Below are 17,791 nucleotides of genomic sequence, written 5' to 3' on the forward strand. Positions count from 1 at the left end.
CGCTGCACAATGCAGAGCAACTTAGACCCATGCGTAGTGACAAACAAAAATCGTTCTACTACGTCCGACATCGAAATTGTATACTTCTTTGTTCTGAATTTGTATTACTATAGCCATATGAAGAGCAACAAGCTAAGTAATATGGTGTTTTCTGGTCTCTCTAGGTTTTGCTGTTTGTGGGTGCATTTGCACAAGTTGGAGCAGGCACTGTGTTAGCATCGAATGCGTTTAGCCAATTGTCTAATACACTATTATATGGAATTCCATTCTGGGCCCCGGTGTGTGTAAGTATGGTACTTCGGTAAACATTTCTATACTTGTCTTGTGCTATAACTAAACCTAAAATAAATCCTCTCAGTCTGTCTTCTTTTCAAAAACTGATGTGACAAAAGATATGAGATTGATATGTATTATTAAAAAATATTTTCATTTGAAACATCAACTATTGTAATTGCATAACAAGAAACGTCTTGAATTTTTTGAATTCTTTTTTACATCTAACAGTTATATTTTGATTTTATTTTCATGTTAATATATTTTCTATATATAGAAATTCACTTAAGTTATAGATGATTCTTAATTGAGATAGAACATACCTGTATTTGTTTTCCCATGGCTATATGATTGACAATCTTAAAAAAAATTTTTTTTTACATAAAGTTAATATTTTCACTTGAAGATATTTTTTTCCCCATGATACTGACGGATGAGACAAGGAGGATGAGACAACTGAGTCTAGTGCAGCAATAGATATATTATGGGGCATATATATTAACATTATTTAAAAATATATATATATATATTTTTTTTATAAAAAGGGAGTTTTCACACCCTTTTCGCATCATTTTAATATCACTGAATGTATTAAAGGGTTTTTGGAGCAGTTTTTGTGAAAAGCCGCTCCAAACCCTTTAATTTACTTTTTTTTTTTTTTTTTTTTAGTAATCAGATCACATTCCCCATAACTATAATGGGAAATGTGATCTGAGCAAGTTGAATAAAAAAAAAAAAAAAAATTGCAGTAAGCCCTGTGATAATTACGCCAGCTTCAGCTGGCGTAATCACAGGGCTCACTGCGGATTGTGTACTTCTGCACTGCTTTCTCTGCCCCTAGGCAGTGTGATCAGCTCTGTGTGTCAGATGGACACACAAGCTGATTACTGTGTAAAAAAAAAAAGTTGAAAAAAAGCCATACTCACCTTCCAGGGGTTCGGTGATCGGTGCTCTGGTGCGGGCTGCTGGTGATCGGGGCTCCCTGCTGATCCTGTGACCTCCGGTGCAGTATTGTGGTGCTGCAAAACGGTAGCTCACTTTACAGCACTGGAGGTCACAGTAGCAGGGAGCCCTGACGACCAGCAGCCGTCCAGGAGCTCCGCCCACTGATCCCCAATATCCAATATTGGAATCTATGCAGGCAGACCTATAGGACAACTGCTGGAAAATTAAAGGGATATTTTTATCCTAAGTTTACAAGTGGATCCCTTCTGTTGGACTTCACTGATACTTTGAAAAACTGAGGAAATGCCAACCCAATGAGCCAAGAAAAATGAATGAAATATATATCTACATGCTGGAGAAGAATATAATTCATTAGGTGGCCTATAATAAAGAATCCCAATAAATGCTATCATATTCTGGGAATAATTTTCTTCAAGTTTTTTCAACTTGGTAATAAATATTTTTCAGTACAACTTTGGTTCAATTAGAACTTCATACCTTTTGAATACTACAGTTATTCCAATATAAACAGAGAGCTGTTATTTAGAAAACACCCCTGAAGAAGTCGATATAGACGAAACGCGTTGGATGAAAGCGCATTATATTGTTGTTTTTTTCCCTTATACAAATAATGTTGAAATATACAATTGTATCTCCAATGTAAAAGAAAAGGAAAAGTTTTATGATAAGTTTTAAATCAAAATCTTTTAATAAAGAGATATATGTGATTCTAATATGGGTGTATAAATGTGTAAGGTCATCCTCTCTTTATATAACATCCACCAACAGTCATCTAATTATATCAGATTATAGAATAAGAGCGCTCCATAGAGATATTTCTTCTTTTATCTATTTTTGATCCTTACCGACAAAGGATTCTCTCTGTGTTGAAGCTTGCTTTCCCGTTTGGAAATATAATAGTATTTATGTTAGTAAACTCAGACACTAACTGACATAAAGTAATTAGACATTTCAGTAGTGTATAATAAGAGCGCACTAAGGGAACATACTAATTTATATATATATATATATATATATATATATATAATAATATCTAGAGAAAACAATATTAGCTTAATAACATTCTAAACAGAACACCTGCATTATTTAATGTAATAAAGCTTTTTCTTGAACATTTCTCCTAACACCAAACACAGATGGCAATAGTGAAAGGAGGATTATGGTAGGTGTGACGGGGGCGCGAAATGGTAGGCATGACGGGGCGTGATCGCTAACAAGCATAAATTGCGTTGCGATTGCAATTTCTGCTTGTTGAAGGGGAGGCGGTCAGCATGCTGGGTAGCCGCAGGCCTCCAGCATGCTAACAAAAGTATACTTCCCAACTGTCTTGATTTTCACGGGACAATCCCGTCTTTTTGGGACTGAACTGCTGTCCCATCCGCGGCCCGCAGTGTCCTGCGGGGGGCAGTTGGGAGGCTCCTGCACTCGCTGCTCTGCTTAGCAGCAGAGAATAGATGCTGTGTGCATGCGCACACCGTCTATACACTGTAGTCAGAGGGAGAGGGGGCATGCCAGTACTTCTTTTGTCTCCTGTATTTTTGGATTCAGGACTGGTCCAAGAGCCCGGTGCTGGTTGTTTAAATACGGGGAACCCCAGTCAATTTTCCCCCCGTATTTTTGCAACCAGGACTAGCTCAAAGAGCCCGAGGTTGGTTATGCTTTTGGGGGGGACCTGCAAGTCGTTTCTTTTTTAATTCTTAACACTGGCCCTCATTCCGAGTTGTTCGCTCGGTAAATTTCTTCGCATCGCATCGATTTTCCGCTTAGTGCGCATGCTCAATGTTCGCACTGCGACTGCGCCAAGTAAATTTGCTATACAGTTAGGTGTTTTACTCACGGCTTTTTCTTCGTTGAGGCGATCGGAGTGTGATTGACAGGAAGTGGGTGTTTCTGGGCGGAAACAGGCCGTTTTATGGGCGTGAGGGAAAAAACGCTACCGTTTCTGGGAAAAACGCGGGAGTGGCTGGAGAAACGGAGGAGTGTCTGAGCGAACGCTGGGTGTGTTTATGACGTCAAACCAGGAACGACAAGCACTGAACTGATCGCAGATGCCGAGTAAGGTTGAAGCTACTCAGAAACTGCTAAGAGGTGTGTAATCGCAATTTTGAGAATTCTTTCGTTCACAATTTTACTATGCTAAGATTCACTACCAGTAGGCGGCGGCTTAGCGTGTGTAAAGCTGCTAAAAACAGCTTGCGAGCGAACAACTCGGAATGACCCCCACTGTCTTTACTGTTCCATACAGAAGCATGCACGGATCTCACTGATAAGTAATAAAAACATAGCATAAAAACCGCATGTTTTTATTACAAAAAAATTAAGTTGGCAATAATCGCATGCAAAAAATTGCCAATAATCGCATGCAAATTCCGTTTTAACCTTAAAAACCTTAAACCTTAAAAATTGCACCGTTACATTTGCGATTTTTAGCTAAAAATTGCAAGTTACAAAAGTGCGATTTGATGCGAATTTTTTTTATACACCCCAAAAATCGCTCCCTATTACATCTAGCCCATGATGTTCTTATTGTAGTCCCTGCCCTTGTTGCGATCATCCCCACTTTTAATTAATTCAGCTAGTCTGGTCTATTACTCAACTCTGTAGTATTACTCAACCTAGTATTTATCTACTATATCATTCCAGTTTAAACTCTAAAGTTTAATCTGGGTAATTAGTTCTGACGGGTGTGGTGTCTGATGTAGATAGCTGTACAGGTTTACATTTTAGGAGTCTCTCAGAGGGTATCCAGTATCTAGGTCAACCACACTTAGGTCAACATGTATTAGGTTGACCACTTTTGGTCGACATGCATTAGGCCGACATGGTTACTAGGTCGGTGTGTTCTAGGTCGACATGACAAATAGTCGACATGAGTTTTTCACAATTTATTTTTTATTTTTTTTAATTACTTTTTCATACTATACGATCCACGTGGACTACAATTGGGAATGGTTACCTGTGCCGAGTGCAGCGGTAGTGGAGCGAGGCACCGTGCCTGAAGCATGGCAAGCGAAGCGAGACATGCCAGGGGACACGGTGCACTAATTGGGGATCCCGGTCACTGTACGACATGACATAAGTTGACATGAGTTTTTGCACTTTTTTTGTGTCGACCTAGTACATGACGACCTAGAGTCCCTGTCGACCTAGAAACCATGTAGACCTACTTACTGTCGGCCAATAGTGATTGACCAGGGCACTCATTGGGGTGGCAAAGTATCTAATAGTGTTATTTATTGTGGTATCACATATTTGACTTTGAAAATAGTGTAGTTCAATCGTCACTGTGCAGATTGATTTTACTCACAGTGGGTGATGTGTCTGTGTAATGTGTAATGATCCCGTGTGTAATGTGTCTTTTTCTCTGGGCAGTATTACTGAACTTTCCTCTATTGCATAATTACAAGCCCAAAGCCTGTCTATCTTGGTTCCCAATGCTCCACCATCTGTCTTTCACTGAATAAGAGGGTATGGATTGTTGGGTCGACAGTGACAAGTTCGACAAGCAGTGGGTCGACACCAAATTGTTGACATGGTCAAAAGGTGACATGCTCAAAAGCTCAACATGACAATGGCCGACACATGAAAAGGTCGACATGAGTTTTTCAAGAGAGAGAAAAATTCAGGACTTTTTCATACTTTACCATCCATGAGGACTACGACTGGGAATAGTACCCTGTGCCGAGGGCAGCTGAACGGAGTGAGGCACCTTGCCCAAAGCATGGCTAGCGAAGCGACCCATGTGAGGGGACCTGGTGCATTATTTGGGGGTCATTTTGACACAATTTTTTTTTAAAGCCATGTCGACCTTTCCATGTGTCGACCATTTCCATGTCTGCCATTTTGACCATGTCTACCTTGTGCATGTCAACAATTTGGTGTTGACCTTCTGAGTGTTGATCCATTAATCCATAAGTGGGCCTGATGATGTGATTTACAGAAGGTAGTGTCATTGTGGCCTTCCCTCTCACTTACTGATACCAACAATTTATTGGGAGGGGTTGCAAAGACATGACTCCACCTTCCACACATCTTACCTACGCCTGGCCTTCTGGTACCCCCCGAAGGCTTTAAGAAAATATTAGCAAGCATGATTTCTCTAACGTCCTAAGTGGATGCTGGGACTCCGTAAGGACCATGGGGAATAGCGGCTCCGCAGGAGACAGGGCACAAAATAAAAGCTTGAGATATCAGGTGGTGTGCACTGGCTCCTCCCCCTATGACCCTCCTCCAAGCCAGTTAGATTTTTGTGCCCGGCCGAGAAGGGTGCAAACTAGGTAGCTCTCCAGAGCTGCTTAGAATAAAAGTTTAGTTAGGTTTTTTTATTTTCAGTGAGTCCTGCTGGCAACAGGCTCACTGCATCGTGGGACTAAGGGGAGAAGAAGCGAACTCACCTGAGTGCAGAGTGGATTGGGCTTCTTAGGCTACTGGACGTTAGCTCCAGAGGGACGATCACAGGTTCAGCCTGGATGGGTCACCGGAGCCGCGCCGCCGTCCCCCTTACAGAGCCAGAAGAGACGAAGGTCCGGTGAAAGCGGCGGCAGAAGACATCCTGTCTTCAAGACTAAGGTAGCGCACAGCACCGCAGCTGTGCGCCATTGCTCTCAGCACACTTCACACCCCGGTCACTGAGGGTGCAGGGCGCTGGGGGGGAGCGCCCTGAGACGCAATATAACACACATATACCTTAGCTGGCAAAAGGAATACATCACATATAGCTCCAGGGCTATATGGATGTATTTTTTCCCCTGCCATTTTACACAAAAAAGCGGGAGTTAAGGACGTCGTGAAGGGGCGGGGCCTATCTCCTCAGCACACTGGCGCCATTATTCCCTCACAGCTCCGCTGGAAGGACGGCTCCCTGATTCTCCCCTGCAGTACTGCATCTGATTCAGGGTAAAAAAGAGAAGGGGGGGCATTTTGGCAGCAAATAACTAGATTAACAGCAGCTATAAGGGATTAACACTTATATAAGGTTATCCCTGTATATATATAGCGCTGGGTGTGTGCTGGCAGACTCTCCCTCTGTCTCTCCAAAGGGCTAAGTAGGGTCCTGTCCTCTATCAGAGCATTCCCGGTGTGTGTGCTGTGTGTCGGTACACGTGTGTCGACATGTATGAGGAGGAAAATGAGGTGGAGGCGGAGCAGTTGCCTGTGTTAGTGATGTCACCCCCTAGGGAGTCGACACCTGACTGCATGATTGTGTTTAAGCAATTAAGTGATAATGTCAGCAATTTACAAAAAACTGTTGACGACATGAGAAAGCCGGCAAATCAATTAGTGCCTGTTCAGGCGTCTCAGACACCCTTAGGGGCCCTAAAACGGCCGCTACCTCAGTGGGTCGACACGGATCCAGATACAGATACTGAATCTAGTGTCGACGGTGACGAGACAAACGTAATGTCCAGTAGGGCCACACGTTACATGATCACGGCAATGAAAGAGGCATTGAACCTTTCTGACACTACAAATACCTCAAAGGCGGGTATTATGTGGGGTGTGAAAAAACTGCCAATAGTTTTTCCTGAGTCTGAGGAAATAAATGAGGTGTGTGATAAAGCGTGGTTTTCCCCCGATAAAAAACAGCTAATTTCTAATAAGTTATTAGCACTATACCCTTTCCCGCCAGAGGTTAGGGCACGGTGGGAAACACCCCCTAGGGTAGATAAGGCGCTCACACGTTTATCTAAACAAGTAGCGTTACCGTCCCCTGATACGGCCACCCTCAAAGAACCAGCTGATAGGAGGCTGGAAAATATCCTGAAAAGTATATACACACATACTGGTGTTATACTGCGACCAGCAATCGCATCAGCCTGGATGTGCAGTGCTGGAGTCGCATGGGCGGATTCCCTGACTGAGAATATTGATACCCTGGATAGGGACAATATTCTGTTAACTATAGAACATTTAAAGGATGCATTGCTATATATGCGTGATGCGCAGAGGGATATTTGTACCCTGGCATCAAGAGTAAGCGCAATGTCCATCTCTGCCAGAAGAGCATTATGGACCAGACAGTGGTCAGGGGACGCAGATTCCAAACGGCACATGGAAGTATTGCCGTATAAGGGGGAGGAGTTATTTGGGGCTGGTCTAACAGACCTGGTGGCCACGGCAACGGCTGGAAAATCCACCTTTTTACCCCAGGTTACTTCACATCAACAGAAAAAGACACAGTCTTTTCAAACTCAGTCCTTTCGTTCCCATAAGTACAAGCGAGCAAAAGGTCACTCTTTTCTGCCCAAGGGCAGAGGAAGAGGAAAAAGGCAGCACCATGCAGCCGTTTCCCAGGAGCAGAAGCCCTCCCCTGCTTCTGCCAAGTCTTCAGCATGACGCTGGGGCTTTACAAGCAGACTCAGACACGGTGGGGGCCCGTCTCAAGAATTTCAACGCGCAGTGGGCTCACTCGCAAGTGGATCCCTGGATTCTACAGGTAGTATCACAGGGGTACAAACTGGAATTCGAGGCGTTTCCTCCTCATCGGTTCCTGAAGTCTGCTTTACCAAAGTCTCCCTCCGACAGGGAGGCAGTTCTGGAAGCCATTCACAAGCTGTACTCCCAGCAGGTGATAATCAAGGTACCCCTCTTACAACAGGGGAAGGGGTATTATTCCACACTATTTGTGGTACCGAAGCCGGACGGCTCGGTGAGACCAATATTAAATCTAAAATCTTTGAACACTTACATAAAAAGGTTCAAATTCAAGATGGAGTCACTCAGAGCGGTGATAGCGAACCTGGAAGAGGGGGACTATATGGTGTCGCTGGACATCAAGGATGCTTATCTCCACGTCCCAATATATCCTTCTCACCAAGGGTACCTCAGGTTTGTAGTACAAAACTGTCATTATCAGTTTCAGACGCTGCCGTTTGGATTGTCCACGGCGCCTCGGGTCTTTACCAAGGTAATGGCCGAAATGATGATTCTTCTACGAAGAAAAGGCATCTTAATTATCCCTTACTTGGACGATCTCCTGATAAGGGCAAGAACCAAGGAACAGTTAGAAGTCGGAGTGGCACTATCTCAGGTAGTGCTAAGTCAGCACGGATGGATTCTAAATATTCCAAAATCGCAGCTGATTCCAACGACACGTCTACTGTTCTTAGGAATGATTCTGGACACAGTCCAGAAGAAGGTGTTTCTCCCGGAGGAGAAGGCCAGGGAGTTATCCGAGCTAGTCAGGAACCTCCTAAAACCAGGACAGGTCTCAGTGCATCAGTGCACAAGGGTCCTGGGAAAAATGGTGGCTTCTTACGAAGCGATTCCATTCGGAAGATTCCATGCAAGAACTTTTCAGTGGGATCTACTGGGAAAATGGTCCGGATCGCATCTTCACATGCATCAACGGATAACCCTGTCGCCAAGGACAAGGGTGTCTCTCCTGTGGTGGCTGCAGAGTGCTCATCTACTAGAGGGCCGCAGATTTGGCATTCAGGATTGGATCCTGGTAACCACGGATGCCAGCCTGAGAGGCTGGGGAGCAGTCACACAGGGAAGGAATTTCCAGGGCTTGTGGTCAAGCATGGAAACATCTCTTCATATAAACATTCTAGAACTAAGGGCCATTTACAATGCCTTAATTCAAGCAAAACCTCTGCTTCAGGGTCAGGCGGTGTTGATCCAGTCGGACAACATCACGTCAGTCGCCCACATAAACAGACAGGGCGGCACGAGAAGCAGGAGGGCAATGGCAGAAACTGCAAGGATTCTTCGCTGGGCGGAAAATCATGTGATAGCACTGTCAGCAGTGTTCATTCCGGGAGTGGACAACTGGGAAGCAGACTTCCTCAGCAGACACGACCTTCACCCGGGAGAGTGGGGACTTCACCCAGAAGTCTTCCACCAAATTGTAAACCGTTGGGAAAGACCAAAGGTGGACATGATGGCGTCACGTCTAAACAAAAAACTGGACAGATATTGCGCCAGGTCAAGGGACCCTCAGGCAATAGCAGTGGACGCTCTGGTAACGCCGTGGGTGTACCAGTCAGTGTATGTATTCCCTCCTCTGCCCCTCATACCGAAAGTATTGAGAATCATAAGAAGGAGAGGAGTAAGAACTATACTCGTGGTTCCGGATTGGCCAAGAAGGTCTTGGTACCCGGAACTTCAAGAGATGCTCACGGACGAACCGTGGCCTCTACCTCTAAGACAGGACCTGCTACTGCAGGGGCCTTGTCTGTTCCAAGACTTACCGCGGCTGCGTTTGACGGCATGGCGGTTGAACGCCGGATCCTGAAGGACAAGGGCATTCCAGAAGAAGTCATCCCTACTCTGGTAAAAGCCAGAAAGGAAGTAACCGCAAAACATTATCACCGCATTTGGCGTAAATATGTTGCGTGGTGTGAGGCCAAGAAGGCCCCTACACAGGAATTTCAACTGGGTCGTTTCTTGCATTTCCTGCAAACAGGACTGTCTATGGGCCTAAAATTAGGGTCCATTAAGGTTCAAATTTCGGCCCTGTCGATATTCTTCCAGAAAGAACTGGCTTCAGTACCTGAAATTCAGACATTTGTGAAAGGGGTGCTGCACATACAGCCTCCTTTTGTGCCTCCAGTGGCACCTTTGGATCTCAATGTTGTGTTGAGATTTCTAAAATCACACTGGTTTGAACCATTGTCTACGGTAGATTTAAAATATCTCACGTGGAAGGTGTCGATGCTGTTGGCCTTGGCTTCAGCTAGGCGTGTGTCAGAATTGGCGGCTTTATCATGTAAAAGCCCTTACCTAAATTTTCATTCTGACAGGGCGGAATTGAGGACTCGTCCTCAATTTCTACCTAAGGTGGTTTCTGCATTTCACATGAACCAACCTATTGTGGTACCTGCGGCTACTAGGGACTTAGAGGACTCTAAGTTGCTGGACGTTGTCAGGGCCTTGAAAATATATGTTTCCAGGACGGCTGGAGTCAGGAAAACTGACTCGCTGTTTATCCTGTATGCACCCAACAAGCTGGGTGCTCCTGCTTCAAAGCAGACGATTGCTCGTTGGATTTGTAGTACAATTCAGCTTGCACATTCCGTGGCAGGATTGCCACAGCCAAAATCAGTAAAAGCCCATCCCACAAGGAAAGTGGGCTCATCTTGGGCGGCTGCCCGAGGGGTCTCGGCTTTACAACTTTGCCGAGCACCTACTTGGTCAGGGGCAAACACGTTTGCTAAATTCTACAAATTTGATACCCTGGCTGAGGAGGACCTGGAGTTCTCTCATTCGGTGCTGCAGAGTCATCCGCACTCTCCCGCCCGTTTGGGAGCTTTGGTATAATCCCCATGGTCCTTACGGAGTCCCAGCATCCACTTAGGACGTTAGAGAAAATAAGATTTTACTTACCGATAAATCTATTTCTCGTAGTCCGTAGTGGATGCTGGGCGCCCATCCCTAGTGCGGATTGTCTGCAATACTTGTATATAGTTATTGTTACAAAAAATTCGGGTTATTATTGTTGAGCCATCTTTTCAGAGGCTCCTTTAAATTTATCATACTGTTAACTGGGTTCAGATCACGAGTTGTACGGTGTGATTGGTGTGGCTGGTATGAGTCTTACCCGGGATTCAATATCCTTCCTTATTATGTACGCTCGTCCGGGCACAGTATCCTAACTGGCTTGGAGGAGGGTCATAGGGGGAGGAGCCAGTGCACACCACCTGATATCTCAAGCTTTTATTTTGTGCCCTGTCTCCTGCGGAGCCGCTATTCCCCATGGTCCTTACGGAGTCCCAGCATCCACTACGGACTACGAGAAATAGATTTATCGGTAAGTAAAATCTTATTTTATTTCATTATGCTACCAAATAAAATTTATAACTGCGTTTTAATAAATTAGGGGTCAATTTACTAAGCCTTGGATGGAGATAAAGTGGACGGAGATACAGTACCAACCAATCAGCTTCTAACTGCCATGTCACAGGTTGGTTTTGTAAAATGATAGTTAGGAGCTGATTGGCTGGTACTTTATCTCCGTCCACTTTATCTCCATCCAAGGCTTAGTAAATAGACCCCTTAATATCAAATTCACTTGGGTAAACCAAGACATAATAATTAATCTCTGTTAATGCCAATTGCCAAATTATACTTCTCCCCCTTGCTCTCTATTACACATCTTGTATGTCTTTCAGACACTTTTTATATACTCTTATCTCCTCTGGGTTTGCTCCTGTCACCTTGTGTTCTCTTTAGAGCTTTCACATCAGGTGCGGGCCACTCGTCTTTTTACATAAGCTGTACAGTCAGCTCAAGTGCTCCTCTCCGATGCTGTCTAAACTCACTTTCTCAGACCCGAAGCTGGGCAGGAGTATTTCCATTTGTCGCATACTGTAGAGCAGTGGTTCCCAGCATTCCTTGCTTCATGGCACACCTAGGTCAAAATAAATGCGTAACATTTCAGTTTATTAAGTAGGTACTGTAGGTCCAAACAACTTACTACTTAACTGCACACTAATACAAAGAATAGAAGCTGCTCATAATCAACATATTGACCTATTACAGAGTGCAGGGTAGAACTTTGCTCATAAACCTCATATAGTCTGAGGATTGTCCGTAACCTTAAACCATAACATCTTAACACTTCACTATAATAAATAAAGACACGGAGACTTGGATTTGGCAGAAAATGTTAGCTATTTATTTAAATTAACCATTAACTGATGAATAATTAAACTAAAGTATGGTGGCCAGAAAGAACGGCTAAAACAACCCTATCCCATGAACAAAAAACCTATCTTATAAAAACTGAAGTAAACCTTCCAACAAATAATAGGTATCCGCTCAACCTCCATCTTGACTACCCACCCGTGAAGGTGATGAGGCTGCCCCCGTGAAGGTGGTCCAGCAGATGTAATACCAGTCAACGAAGGTGAGCGCACCTAAAAATTAACCGCCAAACGACCTCCAAGCAACTTCTTTAATACAACAAAAGTTAACTTGCCGTTCTTTCCCGCCACAACAAAAACCGTGACAACCCAGACCACGGAAATAACCAACGCAAACAGCACAAGAAAACAAACACCACCAGCAGGGAGGGAGGGTGGGACAATTACAGCAAAAGAGGCTGACCCAGCCCCTTTACCAGGCTTAAAAACCCTTTCCACCTACCCCCAACGTTCATTGCCATAGGCTACAAGAAACTCCCATAATGCCTTACCGTCCTGCCCCCAGACTAGCTGAGGTTTAACCCACTCCTCTCCTATAATGTCAATTCGTTCTCCTAAACCTCATATAGTCTGAGGATTGTCCGTAACCTTAAACCATAACATCTTAACATTTCACTATAATAAATAAAGGCACAGAGACTTTAATTTGGCAGAAAATATTAGCTATTTATTTAAATGAACCATTAACTGATGAATAATGAAACTAAAGTATATTGGCCAGAAAGAACGGCTAAAACAACCCTATCCCATGAGCAAAAAACCTATCTTATAAAAACTGAAGTAAACCTTCCAACAAACAATAGGTATCCGCTCAACCTCCATCTTGACTACCCACCCGTGAAGGTGATGAGGCTGCCTCCGTGAAGGTGGTCCAGCAGATGTAATACCAGTCAACGAAGGTGGGCGCACCTAAAAACCAACCACCAAACGACCTCCAATCAACTTCTTTAATACAACAAAAGTTAACTTGCCGTTCTTTCCCGCCAACAGCGAAGTTCTGCTCAACAGCAACTACGCTCCGCCACCATACCCCTAACCCAAAGAACCAACCACCGAAAACAGATCCTCAAGGAAAATACATAGTCCCTGCCTAGTCAAATGAACCCCATCCGGTCTAAACAAGTAGAAGCCCCGGAACTTGATCCGCTGGTGCCACACCACAGCACCGCCAAGAGCCACCACAAACTTGGCAACCGCGGAACTGACCTTCCACCGAGAGGCATCAATCGCCCTACAATCCGCCACTCCACGCCAACACAACCGCGGCACTATACAGGACCGGATAAGTCTACAGCCCGGCCAAGCACCCGCAATCACCTGTAAGTCATGAATAATGGGCAATCTAAGATTCACTGCCTTCCTCTTACCCAGATCGTTGCCACCTAAGTGAATCACCAACAATTTGGACAGGCCAAAATGCCTAACCCGCTCCAAAAGGTTAGCTTTCAGATCTTGCCACAGCATCCCTCTGACTCCTATCCACCGCACGTTATCCGACCCAACAAAGCAAGGGGCCCCCTCCAAAGCCACCAACTCGGCTGCCCAAAAAACATAGGAGTGACCAATCACCCAAACACCAAACTCATCCTCTCGCCAACCTATAAAGGAAAAGACAAACAAACAAGTGTGAATATGCAAAGTAAAGCAAAAAACCCAGACCAGAACAGGAACCAACTACTAGAACAAGGATCTGCCAAAAAGAAAAATTGAATAGAGGACTATGAATTTCCTCTCGGACAAGCTTCAGGCCAATCGAAGCAACAGAAAGAAACGGAAGGAAAAATCAAAACAAAAAAAGGGGGATGGTTGGGTTGGGGTGGGGTGGGGGTGTTAGGGAATGGAGGGGGGGGGTTGGGGTCACACAGAATAACTCAGCTGGAGGTGAAACGTAAAAACCTGTTGAGGAACTTGTAATTAGATGTCAATTAGCCGAATTGAATGAATTATGCCAAATCAGTTCGTCAGTTCAGGCAAAAAATCGCAAAGCACTCCAGACCCCCACTGCCAGCAGTGGCGAGTAGCTAGCCATCCGAGTAGGGAGGACAGTGGAGACAAACAAGACAGAATGAACAAACTGAACTGAAACGTATAAACAGCAAACAAACAAAATGTTAGTAGAAACAACAACTCGCTTACGCAACAACGGACTGAATGTAACGCTTATAAGCCGCCGACTTCCAGCGGCCCAAAGCCTTAATTTCGTCCACGGCGCACCCTGCAGATGCTGCGGAAGTGGCGGCCCCAATTCTAAATGAATGCGAACCAAAGTCCCGATGGGAGAGGCCCAAATTGGACAGGCAGCGCCGCATCATCCAAGTAAATTGGTATTCGTCAATGGCAACCCATCATAGTGCAGAAGCCAAGTTCCCTCTAAAAAGGGCCTGACCTCCGCATACAGATTAGCCCATGCCACCGGACAACAGTCCCCATTACATGACGGTGCCAAAGTGATCCAATGACCTTTACCCATTTGATCAGTTTTGGAGTGGCGCAGCCTGCACAGCACGGACCCCACACCCACGACAACATCCGTGCGCCGCATAATGGCATCCGACTTTTTAGAAGCCGCAACCAACTCAGAGACCCTAAACACTCCATGGAAAGCCATGGAAAAAGCCAAGTGAAATAAAAGCGCTTCAAAATGGGAGTCCGCCACCGCCGCCACTGCCCCCATGAGGGAAGGAAGCAGGGACGCATCAATAGGGCGCCGACGATCAGGAGGCACTGGCGCCCAGAGCGCGCCCAACCTTTAAGCGCCTTTGTCAGCAGGAAACTCTTCGTAAAATCCGGAACACCCTTCAACACCACGGCTCTCGATCTACCCGTTACAAAGAGTTGCCAAACGAAGTCCAGAAACAACCTCTGACCATTCTTACCTCTAGGCCCTTGGTCACGGGAAAAGTCTTCCCATTCCTTCCAGGCCTGACGGTATCCTGTGAGAGTAGATGGAGCCAAAGATAGCTCGGCTAGACCTTCCAATCCGCCTTGATGACCTGCCAAACATAAGAAGGGCAGGGCAAACCCACTGAATCAGCCTCCGGGGCCAATAAACGGAACCTATCCCACTGCTCCCTGGACAATGCATCGGCGATCCCATTATCAACCCCGGGGATGTGCTGAGCCCGAAACAGAATATTACAGCGCATGCAAGTCAGCACGAGCCGCGACAATACCCGCAGGACACGCAGGGCTTTAGCCCTTTGGTTGTTAACAGCGTGCACGACCCCTAAGTTATCGCAGCGAAAAAGAATACTGCGATCGCAAAGACGCTCCCCCCAAACTTCCAAAGCCACCATGATGGGGAAGAGCTCCAGCAACAACAGGTCGCTGGTCAGCCCCTCCCGCGACCAAGCCTCGGGCCATGAAGCCGCGCACCAAGCCCCGTCCAGATAACAACCGAACCCTGACGAGCCCGCGGCGTCCGTGAACAACTGTAGGTCGAAATTGTCAACGAGCGGGGCCATCCAGATCAGCACACCATTGAAGTCCGCCAGGAAAGAAACCCACACAGAGAGGTCTCTCCTAATCTCAGCCAATAAACGGAAAAAATGGTGCGGCCTGGACACCCCAGCCGTGGACCGCTCCAACTTCCGACAAAAAACCCTGCCCATGGGAATCACCCGACAGGCAAAGTTCAACAGTCCCAGGAGGGCTTGAGCCTCCCGCAACGTCACCTTACGCCGCTCCAAGCACCACGCTATGGACTCCCGAAGCTTAGCAACCTTGTCCTGAGGCAGCCGGCAAGCCCCCGCGACAGTATCGATCTCGATACCCAAAAAGGACAAACAGGAGAGAGGCCCCTCCGTCTTGTCCTTGGCCACAGGTACGCCAAAATGCCCCAATAAGGCAAGCAGCGAAAACAACAGGAAACCACAGCGAGGAGAATGCGCGGGCCCCATACACAAAAAGTCGTCAAAGTAATGCGTGATCCCGCTACCTCCGCAAGAAAACTCCACACACCAGTGTAAAAAGGTGCTGAACTTCTCGAAAAAGGCACACGAAACGGAACACCCCATAGGCAGACACTTGTCTACAAAGTATTCCTCCCCGACGCGGAAACCCATGAATCGAAACGACTTCGGGTGCAAAGGAAGCAAGTGATAGGGCGATTCAACATCAAGCTTAGCCATGAGGGCCCCAGGGCCGCAGCCCCGTACCATGCCCAGTGCATCCTCGAAAGACTGATAAACCACCGAACAACACTCTGGTGGAATTGCATCGTTAACCGAGGACCCCGATGGATAAGACAAATGCTGAATGAGCCGGAACTTCCCCGGGGCCTTTTTGGGCACGACCCCTACCAGGGAAATGATCAAATCCTCAACAGGCGGCAGCGCAAAGGGGCCCGCCATCCTCCCCAGGTGAACCTCTTGCTCGACCTTTTCCCGAAGTACCTCGGGGAAATCCCGAGCAGACTGCTGGTACCTGGCGGCCCGAACTAAAACCTCCCCCTCCACCGGCAATCGAAAACCCGATGCAAAACCATCAAGCAAAAATTTTGCGTCGTCTCTGTTTGGATACCACCCCAACCATTTGAGCATGGCCCCCAAACGAACCGGAGTCGGCGCCCTAACTAGCGGCAACCCCCCCTGCTGTCTTGCCGGCTGCACCCCCGGCCGCCTTCGCTCCCTGTCGCCCAGCCTGAAAGCAATTAGAAGCAGGGTGGGATCCATTACATCGCAAGCAAAGGTGTCGAAAATGACAACGTTGACCAAGGGGGCACGCGGAATTGTTGAACGCAAAGCACTTCCCCTTCGCCGGCGCCTGCTGGGCAGAATGGGCCGCGCCCCAAGGGCAGTGCAGCGCAGCCTCAAACGCGGGCTGCGACTGATTCGCCACCGCGGTCTGAGCAACGGACCCCCCTTTAGCAACCAGCTTCATATCCTGCGCCCGTGTTACCTGAAGCCATACCTCCACATCCTTGCACCCGAAGTCAATGATGTGCAGGCAATCGTGCTTCTGACGGAACTGCTTATCATAATGCAGCCACGTATCGTCCTTAGACTGGCGCTGCATGTCATGCACGAAGTGAATGTACCTGATGATGTTGATGTGCTCATCAGGGCGATCCTCCAAGTAGCACGCCGTGAACACGCAGAAACCCGCCAACCAATTGTCATACGAGCGAAATGCCTCCGCCCCAATACCGCCCTTCGCAAGCGCTTCCTTACCTTCCCTCTTGGTGTCCTCCGTCAAAGTGAAAAGGTCGACGTATTCCCCCCGCCGAATCATTTTGCTGCAACTCTCTTGCAGACCCCGCAACACTGCAGTGTAATCGCAGCGAACCACACCTGGCAAATTACGCCACCTCCTGACCCTACGGGAACCACTACTACTCTTCCTATACCGCTTATCCGGTGCCGCGTCTCACGCCGCACGTACTTGCAAGCCCTCTTTTTAGCCTTCGTGGCGCTACTAGCTGCCGACTGCAGCGAAGAGGAAGAAGACCTACTGGACCTACTGCCAGAAGAGGAAGAAGAAGACCCACATGACACAGCAACCGTATCGTAACCCCACTCACCTGTAGGCCCGCTTCCCGAAGGCGAGACGTCCGCCACAACCGGCTCCTCCTCCCGATCGTCACCCGCATCAGAATCTGAAAAAGAAGGGAAAGCCGCCACGGGAGCCGAAGCCCCCCCGGCGGGGATGAAAGCAGACGCCCCTGCGGCGACAGGGCAGCGCCACCCAGCAACGCAGCGGCGGAGCCCAGACTGCGACACGCATGGAGAAACTGCGCCATGGCGGGGCCAGAAGCACCTGGGAGAACGGCCGCGTCGACCGAAACGGGAACCATGGAAACGCCACTCGGGGACAAAGCCGACAAAAACGGCGCAAACGCAGCCGTCAAGGCCGACATTGCCGCCGCAACGGCGGAGGAATCCGGAGCCGCAGCCGCAGCTCCA

General features: G+C 47.1%; 1 protein-coding gene across 1 annotated transcript in view; it reads left to right on the forward strand.

The window, feature by feature from the left end:
- The window catches only part of LOC135057214 (membrane-spanning 4-domains subfamily A member 8-like), a 106,373-nt gene that overhangs the window by 39,076 nt on the left and 49,506 nt on the right, over nucleotides 1–17,791 (forward strand). The window contains exon 3 of the mRNA XM_063963107.1: nucleotides 165–284. Within this exon, the coding sequence (XP_063819177.1) occupies nucleotides 165–284 (120 nt within the window). The remainder of the gene's footprint in view (nucleotides 1–164; nucleotides 285–17,791) is intronic.

This window comes from Pseudophryne corroboree, chromosome 3 (genome assembly GCF_028390025.1).
Source record: "Pseudophryne corroboree isolate aPseCor3 chromosome 3, aPseCor3.hap2, whole genome shotgun sequence".
Classification (NCBI taxonomy): domain Eukaryota; kingdom Metazoa; phylum Chordata; class Amphibia; order Anura; family Myobatrachidae; genus Pseudophryne; species Pseudophryne corroboree.